The sequence below is a fragment of the Thermobia domestica genome, chromosome 13 (assembly GCF_964235325.1).
Source record: "Thermobia domestica chromosome 13, izTheDome1.hap1.1, whole genome shotgun sequence".
NCBI lineage: Eukaryota > Metazoa > Arthropoda > Insecta > Zygentoma > Lepismatidae > Thermobia > Thermobia domestica.
In genome coordinates, this window is record NC_137466.1 from 116,789,009 (window position 1) to 116,804,774 (window position 15,766).

Here is a 15,766-nt window from a genome sequence, read left to right on the forward strand (position 1 = left end):
GTCTCCAAATTTAGACGTTTACCCAATATTGTATTCTCATATCTTGTTTTTTCGTTAGTTTTTTAACCCTTTGTTAACTACTTTAACTTAACAGAGACATAATTGACTGTTACAACATTTAACTTACAAAACAGTGTAAAGTTAAAACGTATGGTCTATTTTGCAATTCTAAAACAAATATTAACGTGCTATCTACGTATATATACGAAAAGGAAAGTCACTATGTTTGTAACTTAATAACTTTTGAACCCCCCGATCCATCTCGATCAAATTCTCAACATAGATGAAGTTTGAGCCTGGGGTTGTTTTTATCATTTTACTTTAACAGTACAGCGTAGAGGAGGAGGGAGATATATAAAAATAAATAAAAACAATAAATCTTGAACCACGAGATCGATCTCTATCAAATTTGCCACATAGATGAGATTCGGCCCTGGGACGGCTTTCAAAATTTCACTTTGATAGTGCAAATTAGGAGAGGGTGAGGGGAAGATATTTAAAAGTCATCGAAAATGACCGATATTGGCGTTGAATTCATTATTTTCGGGGTCACTGAGGTGAAGAGTAACACTTCCGATAATTTAAATCCAAATTGAGCCTCACAACTTGGGGAAGGGAAAGAGGATATATATATATATATATATATATATATATATATATATATATATATATATATATATATATATATCAAAATGATCGAAAATGACCCATATTAGTATCGTATCCAAAGTTTTTGGGTCACTGAGGCAAACAGTGACACTTACGATGCCTTTTAATTCCAAATTCAGCCCTTTGTGTTCAAAATGAAACGTATCTTCTCTGTGCGGAGAACGAGTATTTTGGTAGTTTAATTATAAACGAAGATATCGGATGATTAATATAATACTTTAGGGCAAGTATAGAAACAGTTATTGCACACATTTTGGGTATTTTGTGGGTAGAAACTAACTTTTGAAGTTGTGATTTTCGTATTATTTTAACGATATTTTCATTTGTTTACATATCACACAAATAATTAGACCTAGAGGAAAAATTACAAGTTGCCCAAAGGTATCTGATCAAGTTTAGAGAAGTTAATATTTATAAGACGTAGAAACCCTTTGTTTATAATACACTGTACCACATACACTGTTATTCAAAATAAGTTTTTTGGCTCTCTTAATATTAGTTTGGGATCAAACACGTTTTCATAACATTCATTACATGCACATAGTTTTGTTATTCCACAAATGCATAATAAATATGTTATATTAACTAACAATAATATTGCTTTCATAACTTACAGAGCCGGTATTTTGACTGTGAATTTGAACAAAACGAACACGACAAGGGCGATGGAGGACTTGGAGCTGGTACGCCGATGTTTATATCAGAAGTAATGGGAGGTTCGGCTTGTAATTTGCTGTGAATTCTTGTGTTATAAGAGAAATGAAGAAATAAGGTAAAAGTTTCATTTCTAAAGCATAATGGAAGAAAATTACAAGAACTGAAAAGAAGAATATAATCTGAATTTTTAAAGTCTTAATTTATCTATGCATTTATGGCTTGCTTTTGTATCGACGCTGTTTGATGTATATTATAAAAGAACATATTGTATATGATTGATTATGATTCAAATCTGCAGTGTATTGGCGTTCTTAAATATAATGTAGTATTGATCAAATTAAGTGATCAATTATTTGGGCGTCAACTTGATGCTAAGTTGATTTTGTGCTGTTACAAGTAAATTCTAATGTATAAACTATTATTTTTAATAATGTGTAATGAGAGAAATAATATTTCAGAGTTGACAAATCTTCCTCTATTTCCAGTATTATATTATTATATTTCATACAGACTTATCATTTTAGTTTAATGGAAAATGTAAATGTAATTATGTGAAATTAATTTTGAAATACTGAAGTGTAAATTCAAATATTACTACATAACTGAGTATTTTGTTTTATTATTCTTATGCAATATTATGAGGTTGATTAAGTTCTGATTATGGATACTTAAAATCATGTTTGATATTTTTGTACAGGTATTTAAGTTATATCTCTCTTGCAAAAAACCATGCTCGTTGTGATGGAAGTATCACATATATTGGAGTGGTTAGGCTAAATTGATTGTTTACACCCGCTAATATGTGTATAGTTTTGAAAATGGTTCAAATTGATTTGTATCATTGTGTATTTTTGTACAATATTATTTAAAGCTTTAAACTAGACCCAGAACAACTTCTATACATACTCCATTCGTTTCCATTTCACAGCCATACATTATTTGAAATTAGGAAATTCCTCGTTTTTTTACAGAAAAGATATATTTAATATTGATAAAGACAAATCTGTATCTGGCAGATAATTGCATCGTTATAGTTATTTTAAAACAGCATAAATAATTCGAGCATGAACTTTGTATGTTGCAAGTATAACTCCTTACCTAAGCATAACAATGAGTTGAATTGTTAAATTTTGATGAGAACCAGCAAGTCACTTAAATAAAAAAAACAAAAGTGATGTGTTAATAGTTAACTATTTTCTAACATTCGTTAGTTTAAAATGCCATACAGAAACTTTAGTATTTGTAAGAAACGATCCATTGTATTTTAAAAAATAGTATTAAATTAATAGGAAGGAAATAAAATGATATATATTGTTAAAAAGTTCCTTCTCCACACGGATCATTTTGCATATCCTAAAAGAAATTTTAAGGTGATTCAACCTAGAAAATAAGAGGATATACTTTATTTGGTTTAAATAATACACTAATATAAGAAAGACAACGACATATTACATATATAATTTAATTATCAATACTACGAATCTTTACATTCATTTCTAGTATTATACTTTAAATTTATTAGTCAAATATATTTCAGTTTAATATCTTAATTGCATCTATTTCCTTTTATCTATTAATGGAATACTAATGTATTGATTTCCTAAGTTAACATTTATGCTGTTTTAATAATTAATTTTAGAATGTTATTTAAACCTTTTGTTTATCTATTGGATGTTTTATATTTTTTTCTAAATATGCAACTGAGAAGGAAAATAAATGAATATATTCTTACGCACATTATCAAGCCGTTCATTTCATTAAAGATAAGAAAATTGTTACAACACGAACGTCTATAACTCATTTTCAGTTTTGGCAAATTATACATTTTTAAATTATAAGTTATCCGAATGAAATTGATTCAATATTCAATTAAATGTTTAATATGATATAAATATTTTAGTATCATATTTAAACTTATCTGTAAAGTGTTTTTTGTGTTGTTTGTGATTCCTAACTTGGAATCTAGATAATATTTAATGTGATTGTTAGTTACGTGGGGATAAATTAGGTACATATTTCGTAGAACATTGTAATGTTTTCAAATTTAATTTGTTGTACTGTGCTTTTCTGTTTTATATTGTAATACTGTTTCGTTAAATTTTAGATCTAAATCTCAGAAAATTTTAAATTTCGTATTACTTAAGACATACAAATACTATATATCAGAAACCTGTAGCTGTGAAAAAGACTACAAAATTACGATATATACAAAAAGAACTACGAAATCAAATATTACTATATTGTAATTATAAAGTAATGAATACTGGGTATGCAGATATATATGAATTTTTAAAGGACAGATTAGAGAAAGAAGATAAAACTTTGCACAGACTGAATATTAGCTTATAGTGATGTAAAAATGAATTGTAAAATACTAGGTTATATTGACTAATAGTGCGTTGTGCATGAAAGTGTGTGTGATTTTTATGTATGTCTGTGTAAAAGATTTGAAAGCCTATTAAATATACTGGACTTGTAATTACTGTCAAAAGGTATACATTCATTTACATTTTAAGACTTATATACTCTAATTCAGTTTAAGACGAACAGTAAATCATTTGCCTGTATCTATAATGGATACATAGTTAAAGATCAAGATGATTCAATTAAATATTGTGCTATACACGAAGTAATATTTGTAAAATCAAACGTATTTGAACGAAGTTAAATGAACAATGTTTTTTGAGTATGCACAGATAAGATACATCTCTACTAATCTTAAAGTTTTATTTTCAATTACATTTTGCAATTTGAAGGTTATAGGAGAGAGATATATATGTAATATAATGTATGTTACTTGTATATTTTAAGTTGTAGAAGTATTCTTGATACTAGTTAAATATTCATCAAGAATTACTTTGACAGGAAGTATATGAATATGCTTCTCTTTTTTGAAGTAATGAAATTTTATTATAAATGACTAATAACGTTAATGCAAAAGAAGGTAAGTAATCCTTGCAATTTTCGTCATTAAATAAATAAAACTATTAGGAGAAAAGATTATAAAACAAAACAATACAATATTATGTTATACATAAATTATACATAGATGTTTGTTAATGCAATTTAAGATTTTCCTTGAGTTTAAATAGTTTGTTTACAAAAATAACCATATTTGAGTTTTTTCGATGAAGTTAATGTTTAAATAATTGCAACTTTGCAAGTAACACAACTTGAATGATTTGAGTCAATAGGAAGTAAGTTTTGTTTAAAAATATACATGGGTTAACCAACTTCAATCTCAGAGATCCATTTTAAAGTCATAGATACTTCTAATAATCTGAAATGGGCACAAAGAAACTATTTAAAATATCACGATGAATTTCTTTGCCAGATTTAGGAAACTAAATTATTAGCGTTCAGTATAAAACCAGAGATTAATTTGAAAGTATCTGTATTCTAACTACAACCATTCTTTCCAGATTGTACAGTGTAAATCTAATTATCCTAATTCTGATTATTCGGGTCGCAAAATATCAGGATTAATATAACGAAATAAAATATGCACTAAGAAAACGTATTGAAATGTGAACCACAAGTATGAGTTCATAAAAATATAACTTCCATGAATTTTCTGTTTAGGCCAACCTAAGAAAGTATGTTTAATTTGAATTTTTGAAGTCTACACTTCAATAATACTAAGTCAATACTTCATCAATTGCCTTACTAAATTTCTATTTTTCATATTCCAAAATATCCAAAGAATTCAGTTGCATTAAAAAAACTGGACATTGAAATCATAAACAGGAATTGTTGAATATTGAATCTAACATTTTATTAAACAAAAGTAATTTTAGATAAAATTTGTACTTTAAAATACAACTTTTTTTTATGATTACCACAATTATACGGATTGCGCCCAGGATTTATTAGTCCAGATGATTAGAGTTATACTGAAGTTATATACTTAATAATTCTATTTTTAAGGCTTTTAAGCACCCTGTCTTTACAATTTTCTATTAACTACATATTACGATAAGAAGAATACGCAATGATGGAATATTAATTTTGTAATCTTAAATATTTATTGAATAAACTTGATTTCTATTTGTTTTATGAGTAAAACAAATTCCTCGTGTAAATTAGGTCATATGCCATTACATGCATGATGTTATCAAAAACGTGCATACGTTTTTCGAGTACATTTTTACCCCCCAAAATGTGATAACCCAAGTTGAAAATAAAGAAACAGCTTGTTAAAGGAAAATTAATCTGTGTACAAATGTGTTGGTTTTAGGTCATTTTTCTATGCAAAAAGCTGATGACAAACAGATATGCACATACATTCTCTGTTATATTAGTATAGACAATATGCTATTGGACAACAATTAAAATTAATAATATAGAATAATTTTAATACTAAAATGGATAAATAATTTATTTTTAATTTTTTCAACTATACTAATGTTGAATTCGGCAAATTGAAAATAGAATATCATATTCTACCATATTTAGAATTATATTGAATTTTTCGTTGAATATCAATGAGAATATTGTTCCTTAGTATAAAAGATATACATTTAAATATTGACAGTTTCGTCTTCTATCGGTGCGAAAATATTTTTCATAGGAACCATATATATATATATATATATATATATATATATATATATATATATATATATATATATATTGTTTAAATAATTAATTTACATCAATTATCTGCACAATGCAAGAATGCTCATTCAGGGGTGACTAAATTGCAAAGATTACTTAAATCTCAGTAGAAAGTAGTTATTAAAATTAATAATAAGTTATAATTTCATTGTATTAAATTACGTGTAGCATAAATATATGCAATTTGTATTTGATAGGAGATATAATAATGTCAAATATCCTATCAAGTTCTTAAAAGGCCTAAGATATATTTTTTCGTAAAAATAAAAAAAAACGAAACTTTAAAAAAAGAAACATTTTATGAAAATAGTTTTATGATAACGGATTCCCACATAATGCAACACATGTTGTGTTCTGTGCATTCGATGAATTCTTTTTTGTTTTTCATTGATAAGGTATATAGCTTGGTATGCATTGAATATAGGAATAAAAGCATTTTGAGCGAATGTGTTCTATATATATAGAGGCAAGCCTGTGAATATGAGTGTATGATGCATATACTAATAATGTGTGAGTGTTTATCAAAATATAAACATAGTGAATAGTTTGATTCTGCTTAGAAGTTTCGTGTATTTCGTGGGATTTTCTCCCTTTAAGCTGTTTTGAATTAGCAATGTTGCTTTAAAAGAAAAAGAACGAGCAAAACATGCAACTGAATATTTAAGAGATAAAAAAGTTTTTTTGAATATTGATTACTCCTCAATAGTCAAGCCATAGGAGTAAGACTTCCACTCTCACCTGTACTTCAACGTAAGAGAATATCATAAATTAATTAAGAAGACTGTTATTTGCACAAAAATCATTGAAAACATCAATATATAATTTTTTTTGATTATACTCAACATAAAAATGTTTTGGTTAATGTGCTTGAGATATTATAATATTTACTTTTGCTTGCATTTTGTTACCGAAGTGGAAAGTTATTAATGTAATTCAATCAGTTGTTCCGATCTCATCTCTTTGAAAGTAATATGTATTACTTGCTTAAGCTTAAATTTGTGTTTTTATTTTAATCCAAATTAATTTTCTATTCTTTTTAATTATCATAGGTTAAATTATCACGTTTGAGGATCTCGAGAATTAGGAATAAGTAGATTCATCAAGAATATTCTGCAGCCTTGAATAAGTTGTTGACATTGAGTTTTCTTTAAAAGATATACCTTTTCATTCTTAAAAGAAATTGTGTGAATACATTCATTTATAGAAAGAAGTTAATAGAAATTACTCTTCGTTGGTAATATTACATTTAATAAAGTTTTAAACTTTGTATATTATACTCATTTTTCATTGTAAGACGTATATCTTGGCCTACACAAGCCAATAAAGTAAATATGACTTTCTACACATGTATATAATGGAAATATGAATGAAGCAAGTAATCGGTCTACTTCTCTTAGGAGGAGAAACATGGAACGTGAGAACTTAGTCTTGTTCTTAAAAATAGTCATAAGGTAATAAAGTCATAAGAAAAATAATGATAAAAATAGTTATAAGAAAATCAAACGAATAATGTTTTCAATAATAGACGAATTTTTAGCATGATTGAAATATTTTTATATTGGTCGTGAACTCTAAATAGATGTTGAGTGTCTTCACAGAAATTATGTTTTAAAATCAGTTATTAGTGTTATTATTAACAAATTATTAATATAATTAATTTCAATACACTTTTTCAAATTGAGCAATATATATACGCGACTGACCTATGATTGAACGCATAAATCTATCAAAAATTGCAACTGTTCAATAAGATACATTTTGTTGCTTAGTTAATTTCAATAGTAGTGATACCTCATAACTTCTTTAATTCCTACAATTTCGACTTCTTTCAACTCTTTACCGAATCTCATACCTTTCCACTTCTGTATCTTAATGTAGTTAACATTATATTAATTTAGTTCAAATATAAGTTTTAAAACCCAAATCCCAATATTATATTAATACAAAAGATTAGTCACCTGAAATTTGAAGAATTGTCCCCATTTCGTATGCAAACAAGTACTGATCGTAAACATAATGCTTGTATTTGTCATTTGATAATTTTGTCTTCATGTGGCAACAGTAAGTAAGACAGAAACATCTTTGTTGAACAGGAAAATTATAAAATTCGTTCAAATTTATTTTCTGTAAAAATACTTCAAAATTATTTTATGTAAATCTTGTATTATATTTCTAATAATACATAACCTTTTCAAAAAAGTAAAGATTAGTAAATATTTAGTTTAACAAACAAGGTTATAACGTAACTTATTAAAGGGAGAAGCCTATATACATTTTACGTATCAGCAAACCATATGTCTAAGTTTGTATCTATGAGACATTGAATGCGATATCCTTATATTGCAGTGATTCGAATATTGCGTTATGTTCGGAAGTAATGTGTTAATTCAATCAACGACATACTGTAAAAACTAAAATTATCATAACATAGTGTCTACAAGAAATTTTTAGAGTTTTCTAATGATTTTCCTTATTCTGCTACCTTCGAATTCAACATTTCGAATTTTATATTAAGATAATTGTATTGTTCAATTTTATTATGTTAATACACGAATTTTATTTAGAATTTGTTTAATGTTTTAGCATTAGCATACTTATTATACTGTTTTCTCAATTGATATGGAAAAGAATTGATAGAATAAATATATTGTACAATGTTATTGCAACTATAACTCAATTATAACTTTAATTTAGATAGTATTATATTGTTGATTTCTAACTATTATGCGCAAGGTAGTTTCTAATTATAACTATTTTCATGACAAATGATATATTTCAAACAAAATTCATTGGCAAAGTGTTGTGATATTGGATGCAACAATTTTTGTGCTAAATTTATTATTTTAAAATAAATGCGAGTAACAGATCCATTGAATGGGCGGCAAAGATAACCTAAAAGGCTTGTTTACAGTATATTTATTCAAAATACTACTTCTATAATATTTTAAATATTGAAGTAAAAAATTCCCACAAGTTCATTTCATAATAGAAATATATTTATTTTTTGTACTGAAATTTAGTTTGCCATATATCAATTGCAAATTATGTTAAAATTAATGTTATACTTCAGAAATGGCATCAACTGACATTTCTAAATTTCTTTTTAAAACTTCTGTGTCCTCAATGTAATTAAGATCTTCACCATTCTCTTTATAATAATATTCAATATGTGAAACAGTTAGGGATTAGGGATTAGATTTCTGGGCTTTCGGCATTTATGACGAAATTAGCTTGTTACATATGAGGGATAAGTAATTACATTGCCCGTGGAATTGCAGAAAAAAGAATCGGAAGGAAGAGGAGCGGCCTGGAACCATTATTTAAGCTACCATCCCGGCATTTGCCTGCTGTGAATGAGGAAAACCCAAGAATAACCTCACTCAGAAAAGCTAGCCTGAGAGAGCTGTTACAACTTTTCTGATCGAATGTCCCCACCGAGAAACGAATCCGAGATGATACATGGAATTGGTGAACCTAGGGAAAATACTAATATTCAAATTAGTAAGATGAATAATTTTGAATAACAAAACATTTTGCAATTTGAATAATTGTGAATATCAAATGCTAACATACTGAAAACTTTATGAAGTTGTTAACGGAAGTTTAGTTAAATACAATATATTTCTGTACCAAATTGGGTCATAAATCATTAAAAATTGAAACAATTATGTACTATAATAACAAAGTTAAATAAAATTTCAGAAATTTCACGAATTGATAATAATTACAAACTTTATAAAGATGGAGCATACAAGGTCCTCTAGTATAAATTTAACAAAGATTGCTCTTTTTACCAATTTAGTGGATATCATGACAAAGTATTCAAATTCTGCTTAATAACCATTATTACTTGAACAATTTTGTGGTACCTCATTTTTAATTTTTACAAAGAATATGCAATTACCGTCTTAAAAATGGAATGTGAAACTGATATAAAAAACCAAGTTTATTTTCTTCAAATGGTTTGATTATTCAGTTTTAAGTATGGATTTTTCTAAAGGTATTAATGTTGATAAAACCAATTAAATCGTTTACCATGTCAAATAATGTTAAAATTCGTAATGATGCAGGGGTGACCATCCTCACTCATCAAGGAAGATTCTCCCTTGATGTTTTCCCCTGAAAGCATATTAAATTACACAGTTTTTATACGAATGTTAATTGGGAACTTCTTTATATGTTTGAGCACTTGTACTATTGGTCAATAATTTCAAAGACACACTTCGCGTCATGATCGCCTTCTGTGAATAAATTTGTAAACCATCAAAAGGAACAGAATATTAGGTAAATGGATTTACTCCTTTGTTTAGTTACTATTTTTAGGATTATTTCTCGCATACGATTTGAAACAATTCTTCTTAATGGAAAATGAAGATAACCTCTTGAGGTTTACCTTTTATCTATGTTGTGTATGGTGCTATAGTGGTTATATTTCTCAAGTTATGGTGCTTAAATAAATGTTTTATTTGTTACATATATATTATTGTTTGGTCTAAATAAATAAAATAAATTTAAAATTCTATATTTGGGTTATATAATATTTATTTCGTTACACGGAGTTTCATACTTTGTAACTGAAAAATATTGATTATTCAGAAATCATTCAAATCTTGTTCTAAACATTAGGGTAAAGAAAAGTTGAAACCAGTGTTCAAGTCGAAAATATAATATTAAACGAAGATTAGTCATATCCCAATTACAATTTATAATAAAATTAATTTTACACTTCATAAGTGGCTTAAATTGATGGTTCTCTTCGTGTTTTAAACTTCATATCACATCAATTTAAGCAAAATCTTCAAAATTCTATTTATAATATTAATTTGTGTGCAGTCTTTTGTTCTTACTATTACACTATAGAACCGATGTTCTTCTAGGTGTGCTATAGTTGTTGATTGATCTTATTTCCAGTATATTCAATTCTCAGATCGCTGAATTACTATAGAAAGAAATCCTTTCCGCATTATAACTTATCTTTATTATTTCTTTAATGAACTTTCAGAGTAAATACATTTTTAAATGAAAGTTAATTCCATTATGATCTGAGCCACAGTGTCAGTGGACTGGGATGACACTAAGTTAAGTTAAAACTTTATTAAATGGATAAATATTAAGAAAGTTTGAACTGGAAATTGCATATCACAAGGATGTGTTTCATTAAAAATCCCTAAGAATATATTATTTTTAAATAACAAACTTTAAGAATTTTGAGTAGAAATCTTTTAGGTTAAAGCTAATTTTATGTTTAGTTTGTGAAAAGAAAATGTATAATAGATTATGTTGCTTTTCTGCACTTAAAATTTTACAGATACATATATAATTCGAAGAGATTAAACATGGCATTAATGCTTCAACTTGTAAATATTATAAATAGAATAGACGTTGGACGGAGGCGCTGTGGATGTTATTGATCACCAGTACTTCTTTTCTGTCACTTACATGAACTCACATGCCACTCACTGTTTCTTTTTGTTCTTGAATAAACTTCATCTGGGAGCCTTACAGTACACATGCGATCCTTAGGTATGCATTTTTTGTTTCAGATTGACCAAAGTTTGTACTTGACCTTAGATACTACCAAATAGATTAGAGAGGACAATAGACCATGAATGGCCTTCAGGTCAATTTTCTTCCGAAATGAAAAGGAAAAAAAGTCTTTGTAAATATTTTCACTTTTTCTTTAAAGGAAAAATTTGGATTCTTAACGAAAGCTACTTGATTAACGATCAATAACTTTAAATGGTTTTGCAAGGTACACTCTTATTTCTAATTAACTCACCTAATTCTAAATACATAGTGTAATTTGAAATATTAGATGAAACCAAAGTGTATTTTTATAGTTCCTTTAGATATATAAAGTACAAATAAAATAATGTGTTTCAATAATTGGAGCAGTACGCAGAAAATTTTTCGCACATAGAAGAAGAATATTCACTTCCAACATGCATTACAATATTGTTTTTAGCCACCAGACAATTTGTTGTGAAGAACATCGTGTCCGTGGATCTGCTCCAGATTCTCCCGTTACCAATCACATTCCCACTTCATATTTTTTATTGTGATGCATCTTTGTTAGTTAGTTTTCATTGTGATGCACCTCCGTCTTATTTAGCCTAAGGCACTTAAACGAGGGATGCAAAACTAGAAATTTCATTTCATTCCCACTATGTGATTACAGTTATGTGTGAAACACGTATATTTATCACTTCTTTGACATATCTCAACTAAACTTGAAATCCTACTTATGTACAAGTAAATACACACCTGTTTGTGAGTCTGGGATTCGTAAACCAACTACTTTGGGAGTATATCAGAATTAAATTAGAAAGGCTATAGTTTTCTGTAGAGAGGCAATGAAAGTCTCTAATACAAAACATAAGAGTGCAGAAGTTGTAAATACGAATAAGGCATAATGTAGATAAGTGACGACAACATAAGAGAAACACGAAAGAATCTGTGAAATGAAGAAAAATACTATAGAAGGTTGGAAGTCGGGACACATAATTAATTTGCTGTAAAGACGTCAGCGACAAGGGCAAAGTGATCGTAGAGTGATGGCTAAGATAGCTGACTATGTGTCTGAAGGACCATTATTTGAATTCACTCAAGGTGTTGTTTTATTTTTTTTTTATTTGTACGATTTCTCGTAGGTCAAACGTTTTAATATTTTATTCTTAAGTAAGACAGGTATACCATTCTCGTTGACGATAAAGTTTTGTCGATGAAAACTAAGTTTGTATAATTACGGAAATATAGACATATATTTAAGGCAGGGGTAGGGAACTTGGGCCTTTCCAGAACCATAAAATTCAGCTTTATGAACTTGTTGTAAAAAAATTAAATGATGTAAGGGAAATGAAACATACTAGGTATATATTTCTGAAAAGTCAATGAACGATTTATCCTCTTATATTATGTTTTCAGTATGCTACAGAGTTATGCAAACTGTTAATCTAACACAAATAACTGTAAAATAACTACAAAATTAGATATGATTAAAGATATCCTATACAACTTTCTGATTTAGAGAATACAAATAAAAGAGGCCTAGTATGTTTCTTTGTATTGCCAAGAACCATGTGCAGTAAAATCATTCAACATGTTTGTAGCATATCGTCGAAAACATTCATTCTGGAAAGCAAAGACTGTCGTGTCAGGGTGGTCGAGAAGAGTTGACAGTAAAATTGTGAGTCATGCATCACAACTTGGAATACCGAGAAAGCTAATTGGATTAATTAAGATATGCTTAAGTGAATCCCAAAGTAAAGTCCGGGTAGGAAAATTTTTGTCCACGAGCTTTCACGTCCAAAATGGCCTGAAACAAGGAGATGCGTTGTCGCCACTATTATTTAACTTTGTGCTGGAATACGCTATAAGGAAAATCAAAGATAGCAACCAGGGCCTACAGTTGAACGGTATTCACCAGGTGATGGCATATGCTGATGATGTAAATTTAATAGGGGATGATAGGAGAACAGTAGAAATAAATGCAGAGATCTTATTAAATGCTTGCAGGGACATGGGTTTAGAAGTAAATGCAGAGAAAACTAAATACATGGAAGTGCGTCGGGACCGTAATACGGCAAATTGTGGGGGCGTTAAAATATTAAATAATACTTTTGATAAAGTGGATACTTTCAAATATTTAGGATCATTATTAACAGATGAAAATCATATTCACGAAGAAATTAAATGTCGACTAAAAGCAGGGAATTCGTGTTACTATTCGGTTCAAAATCTCTTGTCGTCGCGAATTCTGTCGAAGAATTTGAAGCTTAAAATATATAAAACGATAATCATGCCTGTTGTTCTGTATGGTTGCGAAACATGGTCACTCACTCTGAGGGAAGAACATAGACTGAAAGTATTTGAGAACAGGATCCTGAGAAGAATATTCGGACCCAAGAGGAACGAGAATGGGGAATGGCGGAAACTTCATAACGAGGAACTACATAGTTTATACGGCTTACCCAACATTGTTAGGGTCGTCAAGTCTAGGAGGCTTAGGTGGGCAGGTCATGTAGCTAGAATGGAAGAAAGTAGAAACGCTTTCAAAGTCTTGACTGGAAGACCCATAGGAAAACGACCATTAGGAAGACCTAGGCGCAGATGGGAGGATAATATTAAGATGGATCTCGCAGAGATAGGAATACAAAGTAGAAACTGGATCCAATTAGCTAAGGATAGAAGTCAGTGGAGAGCTTTTGTGAACGCGGCACTGAACGTGTGGGTTCCATAGGCCATAGAGTTAGTTAGTTAGTTAGTTAGCATCACAAGGTCAGATTGTATTTGAAATCACTACACTTGGTTGCAACTGACCAACTGTCCACATATATTTAGAATTAAACAAGTCAATCTTCACCTAAATCAGGTAGATCTTAGTAAACAACTGCAGCTCAGGAACAACTCACTGCGCCATAGATCTGTCATGTGGTACAAGCATATTTTGTACGGCTATTTCTACGAAACTATGCAGCAAGTACTAAAGGCAGCCTGCAGAGAACTTATCTGTCCACGATGAGCCTTATCACAGAGCTGCACTTGGTGAGATTAAAATTGGGCACTGTAGAACATTGAACTCACACAGGCTTACTAGGATGAAAGGGTATTCGTTCGACCAGTGACGAAGACTCATTCTCTATAGGTCACAAGAGAATAAGCATGTTACTTGACATGTAGTGCAGACATTGCAATCCGGACAAATAATTGCACATTTTAGGTGTGCATGGCAACCGCTAGCCCAGGGTAATTGATTTCAGCGCCGGAGCGAATGGCCAGCCACGTTTATATTGATATTCTGGAGACACTTCGCTAATATACCTTCTTGCAACTTTTCCAGATCAAGACAAGTTTGTCCTCGTGCATTACAATAATGCTGTGCATACGTCCAGACATAACCAAGCATAGCTACAAGAACACCCAAAACTCATATTCATGAACTGGTCTCCTCGGTCTCCTGACCCACTTAATAAGACATCTAAGTGTTTTCATGGTGCAGGAATAAGTGAAGAGGCAAGAGAGTAGAAACTACACTGTTCTAGAAGTCCATATTCTAGAAATATAGCAGTGCTATCGCAATAACTCTGGTCAGTTTTGCTACTTATTGCAATCGCGGAGGAGCGACTGCGGACCGTGCGGGATGTAGCGCGCGATGATTACATCACATTTTAATAATGGTGATTTAGGGGCACGGTGGACAAGTAGTAGAGCTCTTACTTCTGGTATGTGGGGTTCTTGGTTCGATACTTGGCCAGTACGTTTGTGGTGGACAACAAATTGTCTGTCCATTTCTCGGGTACTTCTATTTCCTCCCATATTCTCATTCCACCTATACTTCCGTTATCATTCAGTTGATTTAATCATCCTTCGGATGTCATAATCGTAGAACGTAATCGTGGGACGCCAAAGTGAAAGTTTTCACTTCATTTCATAATAGTGATATTTTATTGTATATAACTGCATCTCTACTGACAATCATTTGTAGGGAACACTTCAGTCTTAAATGTCAGTTTGCTGGTAGTCTAACATTGTGACCGTAGGCTTTCGTGAAGTTCTCCAGTTTTTCCAGGTAAATCTCAAACCCAAACTGTGCAACTCATTGCTACATTTAGCTTACTAAGATGGTACTAAATGGCTTAAGATCTTTTTGTGGGCGGTGTGGAAAAAACTTCGACACACTAAGATTTCCATGGAGTAAAAATATTTGAGAAACACTGTAGAAGAGGAAAGAGAATTTAAAATTTTGCAAAGCAGTGTCACACTTCGTTGACTCAGTAATTCGTCGGATTTAATTCCATTCAAAATTTATAGATTATTTTAATGG

At 29.7% G+C, this 15,766-nt stretch overlaps 1 protein-coding gene across 1 annotated transcript in view; it reads left to right on the forward strand.

Annotated features, from left to right (window-relative positions):
• The window catches only part of LOC145668447 (uncharacterized), a 75,351-nt gene extending 64,886 nt beyond the window's left edge, over nucleotides 1-10,465 (forward strand). The window contains exon 4 of the mRNA XM_081736324.1: nucleotides 1,286-10,465. Coding sequence (XP_081592450.1) covers nucleotides 1,286-1,408 — 123 coding nt within the window. The 3' untranslated portion in view covers nucleotides 1,409-10,465. The remainder of the gene's footprint in view (nucleotides 1-1,285) is intronic.
• Nucleotides 10,466-15,766: the final 5,301 nt, after the last annotated feature.